Source organism: Acipenser ruthenus, chromosome 5 (assembly GCF_902713425.1).
Source record: "Acipenser ruthenus chromosome 5, fAciRut3.2 maternal haplotype, whole genome shotgun sequence".
Taxonomy (NCBI): Eukaryota; Metazoa; Chordata; class Actinopteri; order Acipenseriformes; family Acipenseridae; genus Acipenser; species Acipenser ruthenus.
This window is the reverse complement of record NC_081193.1, coordinates 81,385,603-81,412,515: the sequence shown is the minus strand read 5'-3', so window position 1 is coordinate 81,412,515 and position 26,913 is coordinate 81,385,603. Positions and strand designations below refer to the sequence as shown.

General features: G+C 36.5%; 1 protein-coding gene and 1 long non-coding RNA gene across 7 annotated transcripts in view; one reads left to right on the top strand and one right to left on the bottom strand.

Annotated features, from left to right (window-relative positions):
* Positions 1–14,465, bottom strand: part of LOC117402361 (prolyl endopeptidase-like) — a 53,232-nt gene extending 38,767 nt beyond the window's left edge. The window contains exons 1-6 of the mRNA XM_034003421.3: positions 14,249–14,465; positions 13,250–13,324; positions 10,811–10,944; positions 8,816–8,946; positions 2,730–2,939; positions 2,351–2,472 (exon numbers count right to left, since the gene is read on the bottom strand). Of these exons, the coding sequence (XP_033859312.1) occupies positions 2,351–2,472; positions 2,730–2,939; positions 8,816–8,946; positions 10,811–10,944; positions 13,250–13,324; positions 14,249–14,290 (714 nt within the window). The 5' untranslated portion in view covers positions 14,291–14,465. The remainder of the gene's footprint in view (positions 1–2,350; positions 2,473–2,729; positions 2,940–8,815; positions 8,947–10,810; positions 10,945–13,249; positions 13,325–14,248) is intronic.
* Positions 14,466–15,975: 1,510 nt separating this feature from the next.
* LOC117403416 (uncharacterized) lies at positions 15,976–25,624 on the top strand. 6 transcript variants are annotated; one of them, XR_009328746.1, is made up of 4 exons: positions 15,976–16,455; positions 16,841–16,977; positions 18,259–20,588; positions 23,398–25,624. It is a non-coding gene; the product is annotated as an uncharacterized LOC117403416 (long non-coding RNA). The 6 variants fall into 6 exon arrangements; XR_004544560.3 differs by lacking the exon at positions 23,398–25,624 and having other exon boundaries at positions 15,976–16,183; positions 16,380–16,455; positions 18,259–20,707; XR_009328749.1 differs by lacking the exon at positions 23,398–25,624 and having other exon boundaries at positions 15,976–16,188; positions 16,380–16,455; positions 18,259–20,707.
* Positions 25,625–26,913: the final 1,289 nt, after the last annotated feature.

Sequence of the window (26,913 nt, the reverse complement as noted above, 5' to 3'; positions counted from 1 at the left end):
TGTTTTTTCTTTTGTTTATTTCTATTTATTTTTATATATATATATATAATATATATAATATATTATATATATATATATATATATATATAGATAGATAGATAGATATTTAAAACAGTGTACAACATTTTACAGCTATTTTCCCTCATCTAACATCTTGTCCCATGATGGCTCTGGAACACTGCTACAGCAGGGTGATCCTGATTTTTTTTTTGGGAGGACAACATTCTTTCCCTGCACTACTCACTGAAAAATAAATACATAAATGAATTAATACATTAAACACATCACCATGAGATTTACAGTCTATTTTATTTTAAAATAATAAAAATATTGTAAGATAATCTCGTATATAAGCATTTCCTTTCTACCATTATAAACATATGTCAATGTTCATGTTTTAATAGTTTAATAAATCGATGGATTGTGCATTCCGATAAATAACTAATATCGCTTCTATTCATTTTTTTTTTTTTTTAAATAGTGTTTAAAAATAAAGTAAAGCAAACAAGGTTAGCAACACTAAAATCAAAAGAAAAAAAAAAAAATTTTTCATCAGGGAAAGTTTATAAAAGACGATGTTTTCTAATCCGCTATTACCTTCGTGACTATGGTGTTGTGTTGTTGTTGTAACTTTACTAGATTGCTACATTTAAATGTCAGGTTCATGCATTAAGAAAGCAGCATCACTCATTTGCTAATTTACAAAAAACGTAATTACCTTCAGTTTAAAAGATTAGTCTGTGCCTTGCCAGAGGCTCTCTTGGCAGCCATTTCTGGGTTTCTTTGCAACCAATAGAAGATTTTCCCACAGCTAACCAATCAGAAGTGATAGGGGTGGGACTAAACAATTTGTAAAATGTTTGTTGTGTAGGTGCTAGACTTCCGCAATTCAGTTTTCAGAAACTTGTGTGGCTCTCTAGAAATATACCAGGAGTGTCTTTCTAGTAACAGAACGAACATAGGAAAAACAAATAAATAAAAGCTACTTGTCCGACGGGCAAAGAATACTGGGAAATTTTGTAGTCTGCAGTGTCAGGCGATACGAATTGCACACCCCTGTACTAAGGCCAATAGGCCATACCCCTGCACTAATCTTTCTTAAAACCTCTGAACACTTTGGCTGCAATGTGATGCATTTAAATGAGAAATAATAAATTAAGCCCTCAAACTGACTAGAGTTGAACAAAAAGACTGGGATTAAACAGATCCCATACTCTGCATTAGATGCTTCATAAACATACAGAACTGTAGTTTGGTTACATAAATAAAATGTAAAAAACAAACAAACAAACAAAAAAACACTGTTCATAAAAGCTTGCAACATTAAAACATGAATGAAGGGGTTAAGCAAAGAGGCTTTAGCAGTGAAGTAAACAGGAAGCCAATTCTTAAGACTTTCCCTCACTTAATTGGAAATCCTTTTTTAATTAACACCCATCGCAAATGATTTCGGGCATTATTGGCTGTGGATGCAGCTCGACCAAATTCATCACAACAATTGTGTGCTGCTGGATCTCAGCTGTCACTTACAATGTTGTGTGCAATTTCATGGCAGTTTAGCAACTGAGAACAAAGAACATTTAAGCATGCAGGATGCAGCTTCAAGCTAGAGGGATGTCTCGGTGGCAACCAGACCTGGGGTATATTATCATTGTAATTGTGTAATTTGTAATGAATTCCTTGTGTAATTACAATGTAATCTTAACTGTAGTTGAACCTTGGCAACCCTGTGTAATTGTAATTACCATATACTTGATCAATTGCATACCTTTCCAAGCTTAATCATTCTCAGTTCCATGTTGTGTTCTATATTGAGAGAACATTCTTCTCGTATTTTCAGCCACTTTTAGTGACCCCAAAAAAATGTTAATAGTATGTGCGCTTGGTAGAATAAACCAGAGTAAACATGTTAGTGTGGAGCTATTTGTTACTTTTTAGCGTAATTGTAAATATAACTGCAATTACTGCAGCATAATTGTAACTAATTGTAATTGAACAAACTAGCATTGTAAATGTAATTTCAGCAAACAATTATGCTGTAATTGGAATTGGAATTGCCAAGCAATACATTCCCTTGGATAATGAGACACGTGTTGCCCTTTTACCCCACTCAAGAGCCCTTGTTTACAAAAAAAAAAAAAGCAAAAACAGCAATATTTACATCAGCTAAATGTCCCATAAGTGTAGTGGAACCCCAACCTCCATCCATTTAGCAATGCAGAATGACTGACTTATATTGGTTCTTCATTTATTTTATGCCAAAACTGCTAATGTTTTGACTCGCTGCTCAGAGAGTTAAAAGTGTAGGCAAGGAGTCACTTTGAATGCTGTAGAAAGTGTTCACACATACCTCCGCTCCACCCATCCACTTTGGATTGTCTAGAAACTCAGCACAGAGAATATCTTCCGACTGGGGAGTACCGAGCACATGATAATACAGCTTCTGGTCCAGGTTGGTGGAGGTTTCGGTGCCTGGCATAAGAAGATGTCAAATACTACTGTACTCCACACAGTTATTACATTTTCACATCATTACAAGAAAAACAAAAAGAGTGCTAACAAGGGCTTTGAAAGCAGTTGTCTTGCCTATTAGCATATTAGCAACTTTTAGTACTTGTATTTAGAATCAAATAACAATGGAAAAACAGTGCAGACACTGGTACAGGTGGCTGTATAACTGGCTGCTAGTATTCCTGCTCCAGGCTATGTTTATGCCTACATCAGCTTACCGTCACTCTTGCCATCTTGCGTTGGGTAGCAGTTGTAAAACAGTCCCTTCCCATCGTGCGTCCAGGACATGCAGCTGAATTTAACTCGCTCCAAGGTGTCCTTCAGCTCCACAGCACCCTCCACCTGAAGAAACTTGATTTCGACCCAGTCAGAACCACTAGCACTCACACCAAATGCAAAATATTCCCCGTCTTCTGTAAACGCATAACCTGCAATGCAAGAATTCTTAATTAGAACTTTTAATTAGAAAATGTTACAGCATATATACAATGTGCCATTTGATTTTATTTATCTGTGGACAAATACTTTTGATACTGTATAAAAAACATACAACTAGAGCCCTGGGTTTATACCAGGAAGGCCATAACTAATCAGTTTCTGTTTTAACAAATCAGGAAATAAATCAACTAATGCTTGACTCAAAATATAAAATAAAGTGTGATCAAAATGGCCACTGCCTGTACGGGGTGTAGTGTCAGAGAGGGTCGTAATATCATTCTGTGTGTGAAAGTAACAGAATTAAAATACAGAGGAGGACTTTAAGCCATTCTCTGCGTCTACTTGGTTTCTGGTCATAAACTCAGTGCTGAACAAATGGCTTATCTTCACGATTGCTGAATGACTCTTTTGGCACCACAAGCCAGACAGTTTTGGGTACTTTGACATATAGGACAGAAAACAGTCCATCTCATAAATCCAGCCGACAGGGGCGGAATAGCGGACCAATGGAGAACAAGGGGTTGCATCGGAACTAGAACAACCAATGAGAAACACTCTACGTGGACTCAGGCACCGCCCAAAATAACCAAACTCTCCAATCACAGGGGTAAGAGAACCTTACAAATCCTAAAGTACTTGTAATCAAATCTCTAACTTATCCCCGATTGATCACCGGAGAAAGAGTTGGATGAACATTTGAAGTCGACAAATAGAAATATATTCAATTTATTGAGCTAGCAGTGCCGGAGCTTTGTGGTAAAATATCCCAGACATAACCGGACGAAGAGTGCACATATTGGTGGAGGAATTGCTGTATTAGTGGAATACCTAACTATTTAATGACTCTTGTTCTTTGCAAAGACATTTGTTTCGTACCCTGAAGTGGAGACGAAACACGAGGAAGACAGATCCCGGAACCAGGACCTGTCCTTGCCAGCAGGAGAGCCTTCGAGCGCCTGTATTGTTTTAGACACGGATCAGCTGGAGGAAGCGAACGTCCGTTAAGTATTCAATGAGAAGTGTTTTAATCCTTTTATGAACTCTAGAATAAGCAGACCTTAAAGTAAAATGAATGTTTTGTTTTAAGTGGAATGTAAGAAAAGTATTATTGCTTTCAATTCACGCTTTGGGTTAATGAACACTATAGTATTTGTTTGTTTGTGATTTAAACAAATTGATGTGGGTTTTACAAGGCAATTATCATTCTGCGTTTAAGGCTAGAATCCAAATTTAGCTGTCTTGATAATAGATCATTCGCGATAGGTGGTCTGGACGCAAAGAGCGTCTATCTCGCAAGAGTGAGAATTGTCTTCTGAACCAAAACTATACATAGGAGTCTGATTTAATGATGCTTTGATTATCAAATATTAACGAAAGTAAATATTTGTGTTACTAATGATACCCCTGTTAAGACTAACCTTCATATTAAACAGCTGTCAGGAATGCAGTTGTAACCTTTAAGGGAATCTCTCATAGATTGCCTTGGATCGCTGATGAACCAGCGGGAGTGGAGTGTCGTTGTTTAAACTTTCTTTTCTGTACTGTTTAGTTTATTCTTCCTTTCTGTATTACTTTAGCTTAGTTGTTGCACCTTTTATTTTTGTTTTATTTAGTTTTATAGTTTTATTTCTAATAACACTGTTCTTTGTATTCACTAGAAACATTGTCTAGTCTGATTATTTCGATAGAGGTTGGGTTCTACACGATTTGAATTCAAACAAGGTATTATATGATCACAACTTAAACTAGTCCAAATACAAATATACCTTGCACACTTGAGGTGGTGTGTAAAAGATACATTACCCAAGACTAATGGTGTACCTTATGGATTGAATACATACACAATGACTACAAATCAGTAGGGATGGAGAGTTTTAAGAAATGAATCCTAAAACTGTTTATTTGAGTGAATTTGTACTTTATTTTTCAAGCATAGAAGTTTAGTCTTTCTTCAGAACTTTACTAGATTACTCATTTTCATTTCACAAAAGGAACCCTGTTTTATGCAACACAGCAGTCTTTGAAGTATGGGAAACTTTGACTGCTTGGCTAAAAACACCCAAGATTCCAATACAGACAAGAACCCTGAGGGAGCACATGAACTGTACAGTCATTATGATGCAATGTAGACTCCAAAATCTCACATGCATGGGACAGGAGTGACTGATTTAGTTGCCTTCGAGATCCTCTGTGGCTAATTTGACTTTTCCCTTGGCTTCTTATACAAATGGCAAAACCATACCCTTGGATAACCTTTGTTAGGCCCCTCATTCACAATCACTCACATCTCTTATTTAAGACCTTATTTATTTTTGTTTTGCTAACTGTTGTTAATCACTGTATTCAACTATCAACTGAGTAGTAAATTGCCAATTACAAATATAGTTCATGCATCAAGTTACAACACGTTATTCACTGCCAATTCAAAAGAAAATCAACAGCAATTCCAGTGCTAAATAATGTAGTCAACTTCAATAAAAACTACACGTTTAGAAAAAGACCAAAAAAAAAAAAAAGAAATTAACAAATAAACAGTTAAATTATTTCAGTTTGGGCCTTTTCCAAATTGTGAAGTTACATTAATTTGCTCTTTGTTAAAGCAGCCTACATGAGACATTCCCTGCATTTAAAATCTACCAAATAAGGTTTATAACCAAACTTAATATTAAAAGCACACCATGCTCCTGCTCAGTAATATTATTGTTGGGATCTTCATTTATACTGTAAATGATAAAAGGGATTACACAGGATATAACATTGTCTGTACCCACAGTGGACTTGCTTTCACACACTTTCACCTAAGCTCCACAGCCGACCCTAGAAACACACACACACAAAACTAGCACGCTGGTTACTAGATTAAGCAGCAATCAAATCTAACGGATTGATTGATTAAAACAGGCTATTACCAATACTCCATAAATCATGATAGGAAAAGCATGTTTCAGAAAGCCACTGATTATCATGCTGCTGCACAGCACTAATTATTTTCCAGAGCAGAGCTCCTCAGAAACTGAAATGCAATGCCTGACTTCCATGCTTTGCATCTGCCCCAAAGGCTCTCCAGGGTCCTCACACACAGAGCAAGTAGTGTTTTCAGCATTTGCTTGTCCACAGCAGATAAGAGAGAGCAGTAAACCAATTCTTGCAGTACAGAGCAAACACTCCACAAAAAAGCATAAACTACTGATTTATGTTGCTGCCTTGTCTGCTTTTTGGATGAATAAAAAAAAGTGCACTTGAACTTTTGTAGTTTATTTAATGCAACAGCTTTTTAGTTTCCCCTGTGATTACTGTTTTAGACATGATAAATGGTAGGAATATTTTTTATTTAGTTCTCTATGACAGAATAGTAAAAACATGTAAAACCTGGTAGGGTCATATTTTAAAGTAAGGCTATCGTTTGATAACTATCGATAGTCAAGCCGGTGTATCGTTATTGTGTAAAGGGTTTAAGCAAAAAAAAGCTTTTATTTTTTATGAAATTTGGAGGAGTCGGACATTATTTTTTGCATTAAGCGCAGAACTTCTCTGCTCCCCTCAGGTCTGACTCACTGAATCTGCATGCGATTGAGCTCACCTTCTCCCCCCTGCCCCGCCCCACCCCCCTGTGAGTGTTTATGGGATTGGATCTATGCAGGAGTTAAGAACGTTGTGCTAGAATTACAAATACTGTATCGACCAAGCTACAATGCCTTTCGATGTTTTGACAATTATTTTCTAAAAGTAAGACGGCAAGAAAGAAAATTAAAAGAAAGGTAATGTTTGGGATACTCCGGTAACACAACTAATTTCCGTTGCCATTTACTGAGATGCAGAGGTCGCACTAGCCTTTAAAATGTGCATTTGTAAAAAGAATACCATCTCAAAATCTGCATTTTCAACCATATCATCGGCATTTTTACATATTGTATCAACATAGTTACATTCTTTTCCAGTGTAACTATTTCAGCTTAATGAAGTTGACATGCAAAGCAGTATAAATAATGGTAGTAGAAACAGACAAACAATGAAACGTTTTCTTTTGAAAATCTCCCGTTCACAACATAAAAATCAGTGTTGTAGAACATGTACCAATGTCTCTGCGGGTAGCTGCACAACACAAAGCAAATTAAATATCTACTTGCTGAAGCGGTTTTTATTTTAGGCAACAAGGTGTTCACTTGTAGCAGCAATGCACTAGCAAAAGTCACAGGTCAGTGACGTCAGCTCCCTAGCAACAAGCCTCCTATATTTGGAATGGGATTCTTTCAATGCAGCGGGTTTGTGCATTTGAGAAAGGAGAGGAATACTCATGAAATTAATTGGAGACTTAAATTGATGAGAAGCAATTACCCTCTGCAGTACGAATTAAAACAGTGTGCTGCTTTTTATACAAAAAATGAGAAAAAGCGGGTTGTGTAGAGGATTTATATTGGACCCTGACACCCCCTATAAAACGAGGGAGTGGTTGTACAGTATTTGTTAGCCTATTTGTTTTTCTACGGGTCTCTCGCTATATCGCAGCCCTCGATATATAGCGGATTTGTATTGGACCCCGACAACCGCGATATATCGAGTGAGTGGGTACATACATATTTAATTACTACTGTATATGCATAAACTGATGTAATCAATTTAATATGCATAATAGTTTTTAAAGCGTTACTTGTTGCACAGTAGCTCCACATGTCTTACTTCGTTTTTTTGGGGGTTTGTTTTACCCTTTCATAACATCGATGTATCGATGCGTCGGCTTTTTTGGAGAACGATATATAGATAGTGAAAAATTAGGCATCGCCCCAGCCTTATTTTAAAGATTTAAATAACAGCAGTACTTACACCTACCACTGAACAGACTGAATGGAGCCCATTGTGTTCAAAATCAATGTGTATGTGCAATGTCATTATTTTATTAGGACTCAAAGTGTCTCATATGGGGTGCAATACATTAAGGAAAAAAAAAAAAAGCCTACTGGTAAGTGAAATACTTTGTGTGCATGTCTTTAATAAATAATTACCAAGATGTTACAGCATACAGCATGACTTTTTATTGCTTTATTGCTTTTATTGTATTTGTTATCTTATAACTTCACATTAAGTATAACTAGAGAGAAATATAAACCATTATCACTACAGTATATTACATAGGGCACACTGCCCTCTTCTGGCAAACAATACACAACTCTGAAGGGTCTGGTTTTCAAAGCTTCGTAAATTATGCATAGTGAATCTCAATTAATAAAGCTTTGAAAATACAAATTCAAATTGCAGTTCTGCAACATAAGTTAAGAAATACAAAACACTTAAATTGAGAAGCAAAACCAGGTCAAGAGTCTTGTTAATTTCACAACTCGAGTCACAGTGTTCAGATTGCAAACAGGGATTTAGGAGCGCACCACCAAAATTACTTTTTTACTCATTACATTTTTCACAATTTACTCATTCCCACCTGCTCCACTAATGTTTGAAATTGCTTCATTAACCCCCTCTAACCTTTTCAGTGAATTTGACAAGAGATCTCCTAATTCTGCTGTCTCTCCCAATCTATCAATGAGGAGACATTATATCAGAAACATATTGTTAAATTTTAAGTCTTAAAATTGTGTAACATCTCCAAAAACAAGGCTCTTTGAAACATGTCTATGCCTTCCACACTATGCCTGTAATTGAGAACAATGCATGACATGTGGAAAGCGTATCATTAAATGAGATGTCAGTTTAAAAATAACAGTAATGGAACAGATCCGGTGTGAAACGTCTTTACGAAGGCATAGCAAGAGAGGTAGTGTTTACTTAGTGTTTTTTTTAGCAAGGCAGCAAAAAGGTTAAAGGCACAATTGCTGGTACATTAAAATCCGACCTTGTGAATCACAATGCTACCTACTGCTTAACGCCACAGTGCCATCTTCTGAAAACGTATTTGGGTCCAGAAAAACTGTGGCCTCTGCATCCAAGGAATTTTGCACGTACATTACACTCTGGTTCTGCAGTCCTGTGTTGTAGAAATGGAAGTATCTGGAAGGAAATTACACTGAATCACTGAAAATGGAAAAACATCATCCATTTGTTAGATACAATTTGTAAGAAACTGAGTTAAGGTGAGGTTACGGCTAGCGGCTTCTTAAGAAGTTCTACCTTAGCATTTTGATTGAGCGTTTTAAAGTTAGTGAACATCCGGATAAACATGCTGCCACTTATTTTCATTGCTGCTTCCTTTATTACACTGCAGTCAGGAGCTAGAGTAAAGATACTGCATTATTTGTGCTGTGCCTTATAATTAGAATGAACCATTAACTTATGAACTGTTATGTGTGTAAGAGACTCTGGAATTCGACTTTTTTTTTTCTTTTTTAAATAAAACCAATGCATTCTCACGTAGACATAATGTAGAAGAATCATGTTTTGTAAACATGATGTAAAATGGTTGTGATTGTTACCTGTAATGGAAGATACAGCTGTGTATCAAACGTTAGACACTATCTAAAAGCATGTAGTACCGTATAACGGGAAATTTCGGCTGGTATTAAATTAGGCGGATTTACAACCTTGATAGATTTTGACGGTTTCTGAATTGGCGTTTTTTTACTTTGCACGTTCAAAGAAATGCCAGTTTTGTATTTCTACATTTAATTTCCAAAACATTCAAATACATGTTTACTTAATGAATTTTGTCTGCTAAAACAGTATCTCACTTACAGTAACTCGGTATAGCACCTGCAATGTCAGTGCAGCAACTTTGAGAACAACAAAGAAAGTCTTCTAAAAATGAGTTGCAATATGTATCGTTCTTATATGGCCCTTAATTGTAAGATACTAGTAACTGGAAAGGATTACTAGCTGCAGTACACTTATCAGTTTTAAAACTTAGCTATGGTCCACAAATATAACAAAGTGAAATGCTCACAGTATCATTTCGTAATTGTAGGGCTGTAGTGCCACGTGTGAAAACTTTAACAATAAACCTGAAACGAAAATGCTTTAAATTTAAAACTAGTTAATAGACTAGCAAGCACTGGCAAAATCAGCTCAGTTTTATACGGTGCAGAAGTAATTTATTTTAACATATTGTTTAGGGACTTTGCGATACCTGCACGATGGGTGTCTTAACAGTAGTATCTACAACGAATCGACAACAACAATCCAAAACAAATTTGCACCATTTTCTTACAGACTTTCTAACAAGTCTGGCATAAACTATTTAGGCTGTTACAGTACTTAATCCCTTGTAAATAAAAAAATAACACAAAACTGCTTAACATAACAAAGAACAGTCGTGCAGGTACCACAGCAGCAGGCGCAGTTTACACTGCCTCGGAGTTCCTGATCGCATCATACATTCCAGATTTTCTAAATTCTAATTCTTTCAAGCAAATTGGTTTTTATCACTCACTGCCATTCTCATGTTCACTTTGACATCCGACACATTCTTTCCCTTGTTGAGTGCGCGCTTCTTCAACCTGTGCGGCATACCACCAGTCTGTCAGAGGGCGGGATCGCAGTGTATGCCACACTCTGATTGGTGGAAGTATTACTGGCGATCCAATCAAAACCGCCAATAAAGCCAAAATAAATTCCTCGCCAAAATTTCCCGTTATATGGTATTTATCACGGATATAGCTAGAGGTTATTATACTTTACTGAGAGAATACTAGGATACAAAGTGTACCAAACCTCAAACGTGTAGTGTGTCTCTATAAAGCAGACACTTACAGTGACATGACCTAAATATGGGATAGAAGTAGAACAGGAAAAAAAAACACATGGTCATTATGTTGTTGCCGCGCTATATTGTGTGTAACACAATTGCACTTCTGTCAATGTAGTTCTTGACGCCCCAAACTCAGAAGCATCTTCATCCAATGCCCCATTTACCACCTACCTGTTACCCCTTTTAAATGGACAGCTGTACTTCGGATAGTCATATAGTTCTGTCATCCTTTCTTTAAACAGATCCCTGACCTGGGAGCCTTCCAGAAAAGGAACAGTGAGCTTGTTTTGCGCTTCCACAAAAGCCTGAAATGCATTAAATTGAAAGAAAATCAGTTTTAATGTAACAACCAGACATTAGTCGTTAATGGTGTTTCTAAAAGACCTACCCATTGTAGGAAGACATGGCAAGGTAACCCAATACTCAATTAAAATCCATAAAAGCTTGCTGCCTATTCTGTAATGAGGGACATTCTCCAATGGTTCTGTATACGTCGCCACCGCTTAGAACGGGCGTGTTTGTGTTAATGTGATTCACCCGCAGTAAGCGATGGACGGTATAAACTGCCACACAATAACCTGACATTCAAAATGACCCCCAATCACCAGTACAGTAATCAAAACAAACAAGCGCGTATAAATCTTTATTAAGACACTCATTACACTAATAAAAAAGATGTATTAAAACCTATGAATGTAATAAAAAGTAACTGCAAAAAAGTAATGCAAGTGCAGAAATGTACAGTACAGGTCGGCTATATTACTGTTTCCAGCGAAGAACTCTGTGATACGCATCTGTCTTTTTTTGCAAGTATGGACAGCAAACTTTTTCTGCGTTTTCTAAAAAATCCCAATTTGGCGCTCTATCTGGATGCTGACAATTTTTGTGCTGATGCTCATCGCTTTTCTCTTTCCAGCCATGTTTGCTGTTTCAGTCAGTGCTGTTTTTTCAAACTGTAAGCCCTGCGTACTGGGATTAAATAGCCAAGGTACGCTCAGTAACACGGTACAAACAGCTGATTGAGTGATCGATCTGTCAAGCTTTTACTGCAGTAAAGTGCTGCCTTTTTTATTGAAATCCATGTGAATGGCAAGGCAAGGAGGTGAAAACAGCTGATTTGTGGATTAGTAAGAGTGATTACTAGGGATTCTACTTTTCCATAATAGAAAAAATGAAATTCTCCGAGAACAAAAAAAAAAAAAAAAAAAATTATGTTATTCCACAACTAAATAAAAGGCTAAAAATGAGTTTTCCCTGCCACAGTATGACACACAAACAGTACTATTGGGTAACAGTTAACACAGGAAGTGTTTATTGTTGTTCTTGTTACACTTGTTGTGTCTCTATGTTGTATTTTAGTTTATAACTTTAATTATTCTTAAAATATTACAAAATAGTTCATTTTAGTTCAACTCCGAGTTAGTCTTCGTCATCTGGACGGCTACTTTTAAAACAGAGCTCCAGCATTATTGGTCTGACTTTGGAATGGCACCGTCTCCCTAATGTGCTTGCTGAAAAAATCTCAACCTGCCTCTTGATCCACTTTGTGCAGAAGAATGTTGGCTTTTACACACATTTTGACAAAATCTGAAACAGTTTCCAGCAGTTCTTTGGCAGTTGTAAGACACTGAAATGATCCATACATAGTGGTCTGTTTCAGTGTTTTCGATGGCCCCTCTTGTTTACGTTGACTCATTCAATTTATGTTTAGCGCTTCCCATGTTTTCTACAATGGTCTTTCTGTGAGTGTAATCTACAGCCTTGCTGCAGGAGGTACAAAACAGCACATTACCATCGGCGTGAAATTGATCCTTGCCAAACCCATTGATCCGATCTTTAGTGGTGATTGTTATTGTTTTCGGCATCTTTGAACAGCTCTGGACACTGACTGCAGTAAACTGAAGCCTCATTCAACACTGAACTTGAATACCGGAAGCAGTTTTATTAGACAGGTATGATTACGTAAATTTAAAGCAAAGTTGCCTGTGTTAATGTTTATATAAAATAAGCCTTGCGTGTTTTTTGCCCATCCCCAAAATGTAAAACTAAAAAATCTCTGTAAACAGGCAATCCGCGTTTTTTCACAGCAAATAGATTCCTAGGATCCCTGGTGATTACTACAGTATAGCCATGCGTTTCTTATTTAAGTCTATGTGAATGGCACATAACGAGATCCAAACAGTTGAGTTTATAACACGGTATAAACTATGCCTTTGTTTTTGAAATCAATGGGCATGGCAAATGGCAAATGCTATTTGCCCGATATAAACGGCTGCCAAGAATAACCCTGGATGGGGCAAGTGGTGGATACTGCAATTCCTGTACCTTACTCAATGGAGAAGTCAAAGTTTTACTATTTGTCGCAATTAAGCCTTTTGCCTAAATACCATGGCTACCCTTACAAAAGTCTCCCCACAGTAAAAACATAACACAGGGTATGTAATAAAGCATAGGGAAAGCATGGTAAAGCCCTGGTAAGAATTGTAAATCATACTGAAAACATTGCAAACTAAAGTGTTTATGAAACCAATCCAGTACTTTTAGATACTGTACATTGAAGCTGACATTTCTGCTGATGGTATTAAGTCATACTGGTCACTGAAAACTCACCTCCGTTTTCTCACAGTCTGGATCCTCAAGCCAACTATATGGGTCTGGTATTTTATTACCATGGTAGTCATCTTCCTACAAACAAACAAAAATAATCGATTTTATGTGCCAGCCTCTTTATAAACAGCATCACGAAAGCACTGATAAAACTTTCTAGTATTCTAGATTTTCATTTTACAATATGTAAGAAACTAATGACAAAAGCATAACAAGTCACACACTGTTTGGAGTAAATCAGTGTTCTCTATTTCTACCTCTTGGTATCATAAAATATAAATGTTATTATCTCTTTATTCATCATCCAATATACCTCGTAACGTCGGGTGTGAATTTAGAATATGCCTTGTCTGCAAACTATCTTGGTCTGGCTTTACACCGAGAACACACTCAGTTCTGTGCTTTGACAACAATCTATCACTTTGTCAGCCCAGGTGTTGACAAGTATAAAATAAATTACACAGTACAGTGACTGACTATAGAACTATAGGGTAACTGGTGTTGACCAGTTAGGGCCCATCTCAAATCCTGATGCAAAATACATGTCTGCGGTCTGCTTTGTAAGAAGTGAAGACGGTGACATATACTAATAGCTAATGAAATGTATGAAAACAGGGCACTTTCATTTTTTTTTTTTTTACCTGTGAAGAGTAAAACAGACTAATGAATTAAATCATTAGTCGTGGTTATATACTGGTAAGTAAACATTACCTGTACTTGGAAAAAAAGAGATATTCAACGTAGCACAATAAGACGATTCTATTAGAAAACTAGACATGCCAAATAAGGATTTTTAAAACTGACTCTGTCTGGACAGACTCATAGAATTTCAACACGACTAAACGATAACCACGAACAGAATTAACAGCCTTTGTATTTCCCTCGAAAGCTGTACAAAGACGTCACGTACGGTTCCATTTTGATCATTTTAAATCTCAGACAAAGAAGAATTGGGAGCAGCCAGGCTGGGTGCTCCATTATTTATAATGTAATCGTACTTACTACAGACTCGTCACGTGTGGCTTCGGGATATTGGAAGTGCATGCTTACAACCTGTTACAAGTTACAATTGCAATTGCAATTTACCAACTGTGGAGCAGAATGCAACTGTTTCTACTGTATAATAACGTAAGCGATCCGATTGACTGAGACAGACAACTGACTGTTCAGCAGACAGCAGCGTTATGAATGAGAAACCGGAGCCGAGGAAAGAAGGGAAGTAGGCTAAGCTGGCACTTGATATAGAACACGAGAGTAGAAAATTAACACCTCCCCCTTGTGGTTACAGGCGCATAACCTGGCCATGGCATGAATGAATGGAAGGTTATATGCATTACAATATTTTAATACTGTATTTTAATATTAATATTTTTTCTACATGTATCTTTCCCAACAGTACAGTAACATTGTTCTAATTAAGAATATTAATTCCTTTAAAATGCCACCCACAAATATAGTTTACCATGTTTATCTGCATAACAGTTCTTTTGTACCATTTATTTATTTATTTATTTATGTCTGGGTGAGTGAATATTATTATGAGGTTAAAGGCCTTGGACACTTTTGGCACCAATGGTCACCAGTAAACTGGTTCAAGAAACGAAGGTTCATTTAAAATCTATACTGAAAGTTATACACTCCTAAATGCATCTAATGGCTGTAAACCAATATAGGAACCCAACAAATATGTGTTACCAGCTCACCAACAGCTACTGGAATGTTCTTCAGCATGGCTAGTCTTCATAAAACAAATGTGTTAATTCGTTTATTGTTTTTTTTTTTTGTTTGTTTGTTTTTAGGGGGTGTAAAATAATGTTTTATACCTTGCTTTAAGAAGATTCAAACATTTGAGATGAAAATGAATAAAAAGTACAATCAGAGATTATGACAGGCAGGCCTAATGACACAAGACCCCAAATGAAGACATTTAACCACACAAATGACACAAGGTTATTGTTATTATTATTATTATTACATCATGGCTAGAAGCATATGATCATAAAATGCTGCAAAGGAAGTTACCGGAGTGCCTATGAAAAGACATGTTGTGCGTGTGAAATACACGTTGGACATTTTATTTTTAGCCTTGACATCAGACAGTTACAACATTATGTTTACATGAGTAAGTAAGCAGTGATATTGTGTCATTTCTATTAGCACGGAAACACTCGATTAGGGATGTATTTGAGGATATCAGTACAGTATGAGCTAATTAAAAGAAGGCAAGCTGGTCCACATGAGAGGAGGAATGTATTTGAGATCTTTGACTATTTATTAAATGCAAGCTATAAAACTAGGAATCACTGAACTCCTCCTCACTGCACAGGATTCTCACCTGTACAGACTAGCCCTTTCGCACAGTGGGAACAAGGTGCATCCTTATCAATGACCACGGCAAAGGGACTGAGCAAAACATTGTCCAGTAAGTAGGAGTTGACCTTATCAGGAGTTCATCAGTAACCTGTTCAAACAACAAATAAAAAAACTTTATTTTTTGATAAAGTTGATAAATTATTTAATAATACAAATTAAAAACAAAAAAAAATGTATTCATTAGAAAATCAACAGACATTTTGCAGAGAAAAGTAGTATTTGTTCTTTCCTGTTTAGTAACATTTGTTTTTGAATGCCCGTCACATTTGAGAAATGTTCCAAATCCTACCACTAGATGGTAGCAAAGATATTTAGGTTTCCATTTGTGCAGATGGGTTGATGCTTGCTCCCGGAACCTCGTTCACATTTCTCTTTACTTCAGTGATGGCACTTGAAAGAACTAATTTAAAAGAACCTGATTAATGCATTAAATACAAATAATACCTCTGCACCCAAGGTCCAAAATTGGACCTCAATTCAAATAAATTACCAGTCCAGCAGACTAACATTTAATATACCCAGGAAGGCCTTGACCTAAAACTAATGAAGACACACATCTACTGTGTAAGGTATCTTTTTTTTCAGACTGTGTATCATCTCTAATTCCACATCCTTAAAGGAAAGGGACATGGCAGCCTTTTAGAGCCACACAATTCAAAGCATACATTGAGTTGCTGTAGCTTTTTTTTCTTCTTCTTTTTTATGGTTTTGTTTCAGCATTTTCCTATTTTTTTCACTTTTTCATCCTTTGTTTGCTCAGCTGAATGTTCTGAAGGCCTTTGATACATCATGAATTACAGCACAGTGGGCCAGTTTGATTATTGTACTTGGGGAAGGTGAGTTTCACATTTGCCTGTGTGGTCACAATCACTCATTTAGCATGTGATATTAATCACATGTATTTCTTTCAAACAAAACTCCTATACCTAATAATAATAATAATAATAATAATAATAATAATAATAATAATAATAATAATAATAATATTACCAAATCTCAGCTCAGGACAGTAAACAGAGCCAGCCTTTCATTATGAAATACAGACGGCACAAGAGATCAGGGAACAAACACAAAACCTATATATAAAAAAAGATACTTTGTATCAGATTTTGTAAGGGAAAATGACCTACAGAAACTGATGATCTATTTTTAATTAATGGGCTACTGCTAGACTATCATGACCTTTGTCATTTATGGTGCATTTACACTGGCTGTTTTTAGGTCTTTTTTTCTGCAGTGGAAACGCACACGGCCGACTCTCAGCTGGCCTAAAAACGGCCAACTAAAGACGTGGCACAGCGCCAGCATAGGTCCGTTTGAAAGGCAGACCTAAGCTGGAAGCACACCATCACAGTCAGGTATTATGACATTCAATAAATTGATTCTCTGGTTAGCGTTGTTGAAAATGGAGTAGTTCTGAAAAAGGTGCTGTATTTGTATTTTCTTTTGGTGTGACTATAGTCCTTTTTTTTACTCACTAAACCTTGACATGCTAGATCATTTATTTGTCTTTGAAAGCATGTCGGCCACGGCGCTTATTTGTTTTGCCAAGTTTATTGTTCAGGGCCAAGCAGCCTTGTGATTGATGCTTGAAAATATTTGGAGTAAACGGATACCCTGAAGAAAAGGAAGCTGTTCAGTATCACATGTAGTTCAACTTTCCAGACATTAGGTTTAGTGAGACGGATTGTTCTGCATCTTTGTTTTATGCATCCTGTTTTATTGTGCAGAGCTCATCGCCAGCAATGGCAGTGAAAGAAAAAAAATGCAAATCAGCAAATAAGTATCCTTCTGGAGACAAAACCTCACTTGCACCCGTGTGGCCTCCATAGAGCTCTCAAACATGTCTTCTTTGTCAGTGCAGCTTGCACACCAAAATGTAACCATTAACTTGTTCCCCTGGAACACTCTGCTCCCAGTGGATAAAAACAGTACCACATATTGGCATATTTCTTACATTCACTAAGGGGAGAGTGTTTCACGGTGGCAGGTTAATGGTTACACAGGCTCTTGGAGAGAAAACTGTACGTGTTTGAGACATCTATTGGGGGGCGGGGGCGGGGGGGGGGGTCTTTAAACATCTGATTTTAAAGTCGGCCAGACGTGACGAATGAAATGAAAATGATATGCAATGTGGGTCTAAACAAGATAAATACCTTAGTTAAGATACCAGACAATCTGCTCCGTAATCTCTGTTTTCATTTTAAAACTGGTATCTCTAAATTACTGAGAGACCTATGCAATTAGACTGTAATAAACAGTGATGTAATGCATCCTCGAATCTGTTCTATATGGACATATGGCCCTGACACAGGTCACTCCATAATGACCAAGAAACTAGGGAATGTGACAGTATAAGCACTGTTGCATATAGAGGCAAAGCAAACAACTAAACATTAACTTTTTTCTTGTTTGACAACTTGCATCATATTAGTAATTGGATAGATATAATTAAGTAACAAATCAATTAAAAGTAATTCTTAAGTTCTAGGCACTGTTTTGGGCTATTAAGTGTCTAGTAAGTCTCATTTTTTATGGGTTTTACATTCCAATGTGAGTAAAATTATATGGCTCCCATCAGTGTTTGTGACTTGTATATTTACTGAAAAAAACACTTATGCCATTTGTATCTTTTACAGGGGTTTGCTGGTGAAAAAGTGTGCTGCTGTAAATGTGTTTCAGAAGTCATGGATCCAACAGTTAAACTGCTATCTATACCAGTATGGAAATAGCATGAAAGCTGAGGTCAGATAAGTACACTTGTAGAGAATTAGTAACCTCTGGAAGCTACCCACAGATTGTAAAAAAAAACAATATTTCAACGGTTTATAACCTACAATATGCGTGTGCTACATTTCAAGTTTTATAGTAATTCAATTCTATTTTGAAATGAAATGTCCCAATGGAATGGAGTGGCGTTTCAATGCACTGACATTGAAATACCTTGCTTTGCTATTGCAGAGGTGCTTTTAAAGTGGTAATCAAAGCAGAACTGTTTGTATGACTAGAAGTTCCATTGATAAAAGCACCTCATTCTCACTTTATAGTGAAGCAGAGCTCTTTAAAAGTTAATAAGCACTAAGATATTAAATCAAACTGAAAGGAAATAAAAGATGTGAGTGTGTATCTTTGGGGTTTCCCAGGTGACAAGACTGTTAAGATAATTAAAATCGCATATAATGTGTGTGACCAGAGTTACTCATTAACTACTGGACAAATCTGGTTGATTACTTCGTGACCAGTTCCCATTTTCTACTCCATTGAACCTTCAATGTATTGATTAAGTTTATTATGTTCCTTTTTTAATGTCCTGTGCCTCACAAATCACCCTCTGTCTTGTCCTTTTCATGTGCTTGCTATCGCTTGGTTCTGAACAGCAAACAGCGATCGAGTTGTGAACTACAACATGAGAAGGTGAAGAGACAAGCAGACAGGTAGACAGAAGGACAGTGCTTGTTTAACTGAGGCCCTCCTGTAGAATGTGCCATGTACATGAAGAAGGTGTTTGCCTCTTTTCTATCTGCTGCCAACAGTTTCATTTCAAGTTCTAAAAACCTATTTAGGGTCTATTCAGTTGATGTATCGAGTGACAGATCTAAATACGGCCATAATTTACATCATTTAAAAGAAGGGGACTCGTGTCAGTTGAATTCTAATAAAATATTCGAAAAAGTAAATATTACAAAAACTGCACATTGTCAAACTGTCTGGAGCCAAATGCTCCAGGAACATCCACATCCAGGAGTATCTACTCATAAACCTAAATCACTATTTTACCCCAAACCTTTAAATGAATCCTAACCATAATGTCACTATCAAATCACAAAAAACTATTCAGTCCCCCAGCGGGATGATTGACATAATATTCACTGTACAACAGGAGCATTTAGTACTGGGCTAATGAACAACTTATTTAAAAAAAAACTAGCTAGAATAAACTAATTTGCCATCTTTCTAGTTTTACAATAATAATGCTATTTTATTCCTTTCAATACAAAAATAGGACAAATACTGAATTTGCTCCAAAATTCAACCTGATGATTTTAAATGTGTTTGTCCTAAAAGATGAAATGCAGTGACATGTTGGTTATGGTTAATTCATTCAAATGGAATTCCCTTTCAGTTTTTGACCAGGAAAATAAAAAATGGTAAGTGACCAATATTTTTTTTTTTTTTTTACAGGACTTAAAATTGTCATTTATACCATCAAACACAATTAAGGGGTTACTGAGCGGACATATCTCTCTGCTTCAATTCAGAAAGCAATTCAGGTGCATCCAAAAACAAGATCTAAGTATTTCAAAAGCCCTCATAGAGCAAGCACTATTAGTGAATTCCCCATCAGTACCATCAACAGTCATTTTATGTATATATTATTTAATTATGTAGGGACCCATTTTATTTATTTATTTATTTATTTATTTTTTGGTTTCCTTTTGTTACCATGTTAAAAATGTCGACCTTTTTTTCACAGGTTTCCTGTAGATCATAATTTTGAAGAAAAAACAAAAACAATGCCGCCCCTGAGATTCAATGACATCATTCCCATTTGTACTGGGAGAACTATTCCAGTATTAGAACAACGAATATGTCTGTATTGGTTCATATAACTGTATTTATAACAAAATTCTGTAACAAAACAATATCATGCAATGGAAAGCAATACATCAATGACATCTAAACTAATTACACACAATCTACTATATAGAAGCGTGTTTCTCTCCTTTCTTAATAGTTGAGTTGATGTATTGCCTGTTGATTCAAAATGAAACAATATTGGCATAGTAGTTTAAATTGTGAAAGAATATTCAAGCATAAAAAAAAAATCCAGTAATGATTTGCATTTCAAGTTTCTAACTTGAGTTTGTCTGACTAGTTTTCATCTAAAGTCTGTTTCACAGCAATCAAAAAGTTATTTCCATCTTCACAACAACCCTGAGTTTCCGTTGGAACAGGATGCTCTCTCTAGGTAAATCCACTGATTTATTATGCCCTATTGAGCTTTGATTAAAATTCAGATGGTACATTTACAAATACATGAACAGATAACACAGCTTAAACTGTGGGAACATTTGACAGAAGAATGTGTGTGTGGGGGGGGGGGGGGGGGGGGGGGGGGGGGGGGGGGGGGGGGCAGGTATTACTATCAATGTGGGGCAAAATTTGAGAAAATGTCCCCACAAAGATAGTAATTCCTGAAAAAACGACGTTGTGGGGACATCCCCATTTTGTAAACACCTTTTTAAGAACTAAATATGCCTTTGAAAAAAGTGCCAAAATATTTAGTTTGTTGTCAACTTTCACCCTGTGTGGAGTTTTGTCTGACTTGAGTTAGAAATAGTAACTCAAATTATAGTGAGAGTCAATGAGAAGTCCTCACAAATATAGGAATACAAACGTGTGTGTATGTGTGTGTGTGTGTGTGTGTGTGTGTGTGTGTGTGTGCGCGCGTGCGTGTGCGTGTGTATATACCCTTAGATGTTTCCTGAGCGGTAAAACATAGCAGAGATCAGTAAAGCAGAGTGAAAGCATGGTAAAGCACAGGTACATATCAAATGAGAATGATATTACTAAAAAGAGACCAGCTGAATAATGTGACTGAATAATGAGAATGCTTTATCAATATCTTCATGTCATAGCACCCAAATCCATACTGTTCATTGGCAATGACATTCAAAATTCCCTTTTTAAACAAAGGAATATGTCACTTCACAAACCCTGTGAAGAAGAAACCTTTTGAGAGCAGACATGGACACAACAAAAAAGTGGGACATGCAACACTAAACAAACAAACAAAAATAAATAAATAAAGAGCTACAGTATACTGCACTAGCAGACTTTAACCTCATATCAAGTTAAGAGTTGACACTTCTGTGAGGTTGTACTGTGTCTTCTCACATCAGGCCAGTTACACAAGATTAAACACTATTCTCTTATTATGTGGCACCATGATAAAATATTTATTTATTTATTTAATTTACATAGGTACCTTTCATACCGAAGTATCACAAGGCACAGTACATAAATACATAAAACGACAATAAAATACAAAATATATAAATAATAATAATAATAATAATAATAATAATAATAATAATAATAATAATAATAATAATAATAGAAAGCTATTATGTTGCATTAAAACCACTTTGATAAAAATGCCAATTTTATAAAAACGTGTTTTAAGTTTAGACTTGAAAATACCCACAGACCCAGCTTCCCTAACACATAGAGGCAGAGCATTCCACAGTTTAGGGGCTCTAAAAGAAAAAGCCCTACTTCCCTAAACAGTGTTAGGGGGTTATTTTGTTTTGTGTATTCTGATCACATAGCACAACGTCTGTCTCATGCACTCACCAGACCTTCAGCTAAGTTGGTAGAACACATGGAAAATAAACTATTAACCCTTATTAATGTACCGGTAGATAAATACCTTAAACATGCTCTATCAACTACATAAGTGGTAGCCCCCCAGCCCCCCCTCATCTCCCCTGCTTTTTAATACAGCTATTAGATGTAAATGACATGTGAAGAAACCTGATCCTGGTTGCACTGCGAATGAGAGGTCACTGGGCATGGTTTATTTGCTACTGCGGGCCTATCAGTGTCATCTCTTGAAACAACAATCATTTCCAGGATGTCTTCATCTATTTCAATGATAGGGCCGCCCCCCTTCAAGTCTTCTCTGCACTCCCTGTGCTACATCCTTCAGCAGCTCTCTTTCTCTTTCGCGGCTTTTCCTGTTGTCATCACAAAGGCCTCAGTGTCCTTTGTATCATACCCTCGGCTAACCTTTCTCTCCCAAGGCTATCACGGCCATCAGGAAGCTCCATCATTCTATATGTTTATCATTCAGGAAAGCCTAGCTTTGTTCCTCATTCGTTAGAGAACAGCCACAATAGTGAAACTTTTAGTGTCAGAAATGGTCTGTTAATATTCTGAAGTTTTTTTGTTTGTTTTTTGTCCTTTTTTAAGATGTGTAAAACCAATTAGGATCTTATTACAAGGCAATTTTGTAATTGTTAATGATTTTCTTTGGTGTGCCAATTAGAAGTGCATTTACATTTAATGAACCTTAGACATTGTTCTGCCTTATATACTTTTCAGACTGCAAAAGCTGTCCAATGAACCAAATCATAAATACCAAAGCTGTAATTTGTTACCAAAAAGAGTTCCCTTATAAAAGTTTAGTACAGTAAATGTGCATGGTAATTTTGCAGATTTCCTATGATTATATACATTAACCAAAAGTTTAGCATGTGTTTTTCTAATATGCTATCCTCTCTCAGCTTTACAATGCTTACCTTTGTCTTAGCATGTTTTTACTATGCCGTATTACATTCTGCTGTTTTTACTGTGGTAAACTTTGAATGCTTATATTGCTATGGTGTATTGCATGCACTGGAGGAGTAGAACACACTGTAATGGTGGAGGTATTTGTGTTTATTTGATGTTTTATTGGTAGTCCCAGAATTTGTTAATACATTGGTAAATGCATAACAGCAATCACCTTTACTTTGTTAGTATAACCCTGTTCTAAATATCAAAGACAGTTATCATAACCTGAGGTGTTTAGAATACTCATCATACTTCATATGAGTAACATCTACATCCTTTTTTCTATTTTCTAATCAATTTCTTAAAATACAAATATTAATAAAGGTACACCACAGAAGTAACAGCTGTTACATTGGAATTCAAGTTACTTTGCAGGACTTATTATAAAGTGTTTATTTACCCAATATATTTACTTACACACACTGCACTTTTGTGGCCAGGCACCCAATGAGCTCAGAGCGGATACCTGCAGGGCTGGCCTTTCTCCTCCAGAGGTCAGTTAGCCCGCTGACACCCACTGTCGAGTTCCTGGGTCTAAACGAGGATGCTGGCTTGGTCGTGGGATCGGAGGACGCCCACTAAATCTTTGGATCGCCTGAGCTGTGTGGGGAATTGCTGCGGTGAGGAGAAAAATAATTGGACATTCCTAATTTGGGAGTAAAATAATTGAGCACGCTAACTTAAAAAAAAAAATTAAAAATTAAAAATGTATTTTTCTTACCTCATAGTTTTATAAATATCAGTACTTGTGTATTGTGCTGATAATCTCTTGGTTGCTCTTGTTTTTCATGTTAATTTGTGATTTGCAAATATTTCTGCATCATGATACCTAGGTTGGACACATGTTCTGAAGCACAAGGACAGCTACAATGATATGAGCCATGTGGTATTACAAGGTTATGAAGCATCACACTGGCATACAGTACCGTAGTACCATATCAGAATCAATGTGTTAACAAAGCTGTGCAATACTTGTTTTCAGGGTAACATTATCATGGTTTCCATTGGTATTTTACAAGGACAAAGATAACACCAAATAACACATGCAGGTAGATGTCTGGAGGAAAGTACCTCATGACTCTTGACAAATAAAAAATGATGTGGATTATCTCAACTGTAAAACATGTGCCGCACCCAATTATTTTGACATGGAAGCTATCAACAAAAACTTTTCTGACTTCTGAATTCCCTGGAAATTTGCTTCAAGAAAAAAAAAAAAAAAACAACGTTAATGTAACAAACAACAGCACTGTCTAATCAGAAAAGTTATGCAAGACGAGTAAAACCACCGCTCAACAGACAGAGAAAGCACATGCAGCCCAAATAATGTCCTTTTAGGGCCCTTTTTGCATACCCTTAAGACACCTCTGGTTCACTAATTTGCTTTGCTTTGCTTTGTTAAACATTCTCCTACTTCTGTACTACCAAGCTGTTTCACGGTGTAGGCCTCATTATAAAACAAATCACTACTAAAATACACTTTATAACCATGCAGACCATTTGAGTGCTGTTGTTGCACACTTCTGAATGGTTTGCTGACACTTTGCAGTTTATGCCCTCCTATTGGTCTAACAAATACAAGAGAAGCATGGACTATGACCCACAGGAGGAATGTCCGCCCTACAGGCAGGCGTTTAACTCAAATGTCAGGGGACTAATGGACATTTCCATCACAGAATCACTTGGAACTAATTGAAGGCTAATGCTTAACACAGCAAAGTTTACACCAATGTGCACATCAGGGCTGCAGGGCCTAGCCAGGCCTGGAGGCACTATTAAATTTGAGGAACTTTTAGGTCAAGGCATGCAAGTTACATGTATAGGTCTTTTTTATTACACTTAACCTTTTGCCTATGTTGAATTAAATAAAACTAATATTTTCACTGCTGTGAAATAAAACAGATACCGACTGGGACATTAATAAATGTGAAATATTGCATGGCATCCACAAAAATGTAGGATATAAATACTAAATGGGTAGTATGGAACTAAAACAGGCCCACAAAGAAAAAGACATTGACCATGTAGAGGACCGCTCGCTGTCAGCCTCCAGGCAGTGTGGGGAGGCAATTAATCTACTAACATAATGCTTGGTAACATAGTCAAATGTGTACAGTATAATTAAAGAAATCTAGGTTATGATGAGGTTGTCTAATACCCTGGTGAGAATACAGGGTTTAGTTTTGGTATTCACATTCTGGTTTTGGAAATAGTTCAGAAAACAGCAACTAGACTACTCACAAGGCTAAAGGGTATGAGTTAGGAGGAGAGTTTGAGGGAACTGAACCCATTTAGCCTGTAAAACAGAAGGGACTCAGAATTATAAAAGGGACCAACAAAGTCAACCCCAGCCACTAATTCAAGCAGCCCTGAGACCAGGACGAGAGGATACATGTGGAGGTTGAGTAGAGACGTTCAGGACAGAGGGCAGCAGGCACTGTTTCACTCAGAGAGTGTAGGGTGTAGGGAATTGGTTGCCAAGTCATTATGTTGCTGCTGTATGCAGCAGTATGGGTTCTGGCCAGGAACAATTAGCTTTGGTATTGGGAAACGGACAAGCATTGACGGGCTTCCTCTCATTCGTAACCATACTAATATTCTCCAAGAATGTCTCTCCGCTGGGACACAGGATGTGGCCAGATATCAGCATCTATTTGATAAACTAAATGCCAGTGTTGTACTTTAATTGCATTGGTGAAAATATGTCATAACAACGATTCTTTCAGCACAATATGCAAATCAGTTAATAAGTGTGTGTTTTACATTTTTGTGGTTTTTATTTACTTTGCAGTAATAAATCAAATGAACATGCTCGGACTCACAGGATCTGATTGCACAAAAAAGAGAATTTGGAACTTAATTAAAAGGTAACCTGATTGAAATCATTCGGAATAAAAAGGAGCAAGTTAAAACAATCAAAAGTGTTTCTTCTGTATGAGTGATGGACAATTACACATTTTCAAATGTTGACACATTTCAAATACACAGTTCCATAGCGTTTCCTATTTTTCAAGCAAATTAAACTCACCCCAGACTTCCCCACATATCACATTCCCCTGTTTATGAACTGTCACCCCTCCACACAGGGACAAATGTAACCTGCAGCAGCACGTGTCACTGTAGTATGAGGACAAAAATATAACAAATTAAATACAGCCAGCACTCACAAATCCAATCCTATAAAATTCTGACTCCAGTGACGGTTAAAAGAGTGTGATGCATATCTGATTATTTCATTTTGGACCGTTCCAACCCTTGTCCGTTTTTCAGGGAAAACAAAAAAAAGATACAATGTCAAAAATACGTAGCTGAAAGGACTGTGTTTTTAAATAAGTAAGCTTCCATTTAGATGTACTGTAGTTGGTTTTGTTGGTACAGTACCATATTTTCAACATAACTATTTTAATTCAGAACGGTATGATTCTGAAAATATCACTTGCCAAAAGAGACGACACGTGGATTGTAATACAGTACATATTTTAAATCTGATACGTATTGTAGCAGTATGTAAAATTCCCCATTAACATCCCAACAGCAAAATGAAATCAGAATATTACCCATGCACAGAACTGTGTAAAACGTAAAAGGCAATGCAATTTAGCAAAAGATTAAAAAAAACAACAACAAAAATTAAAACAGTATCCAAAGAATTCAAAATTGCACAATATAGTGCTCGATAAGGCCATAATGTCACAGTTCACTTGCAAATGAAAATGCACAATAGCAACTAAAGATCATAGATTATAAAAAAATATATACATCACAGTATCTAAAACTGTTTAATGGTTAACTGTTTTACATTTCAGTAGCTGGTCTTGTTTGCTTTGTTTTTGCTGCATTTTCGTCAGGTGAAATTGGAGGAAGCGCTATGGAACTGCACAATAAAGACAGACTGATTTGCGCATACAAGAAAATAAAAACACAGTCTGTAACGTATTATAAATAGTCAACAGATC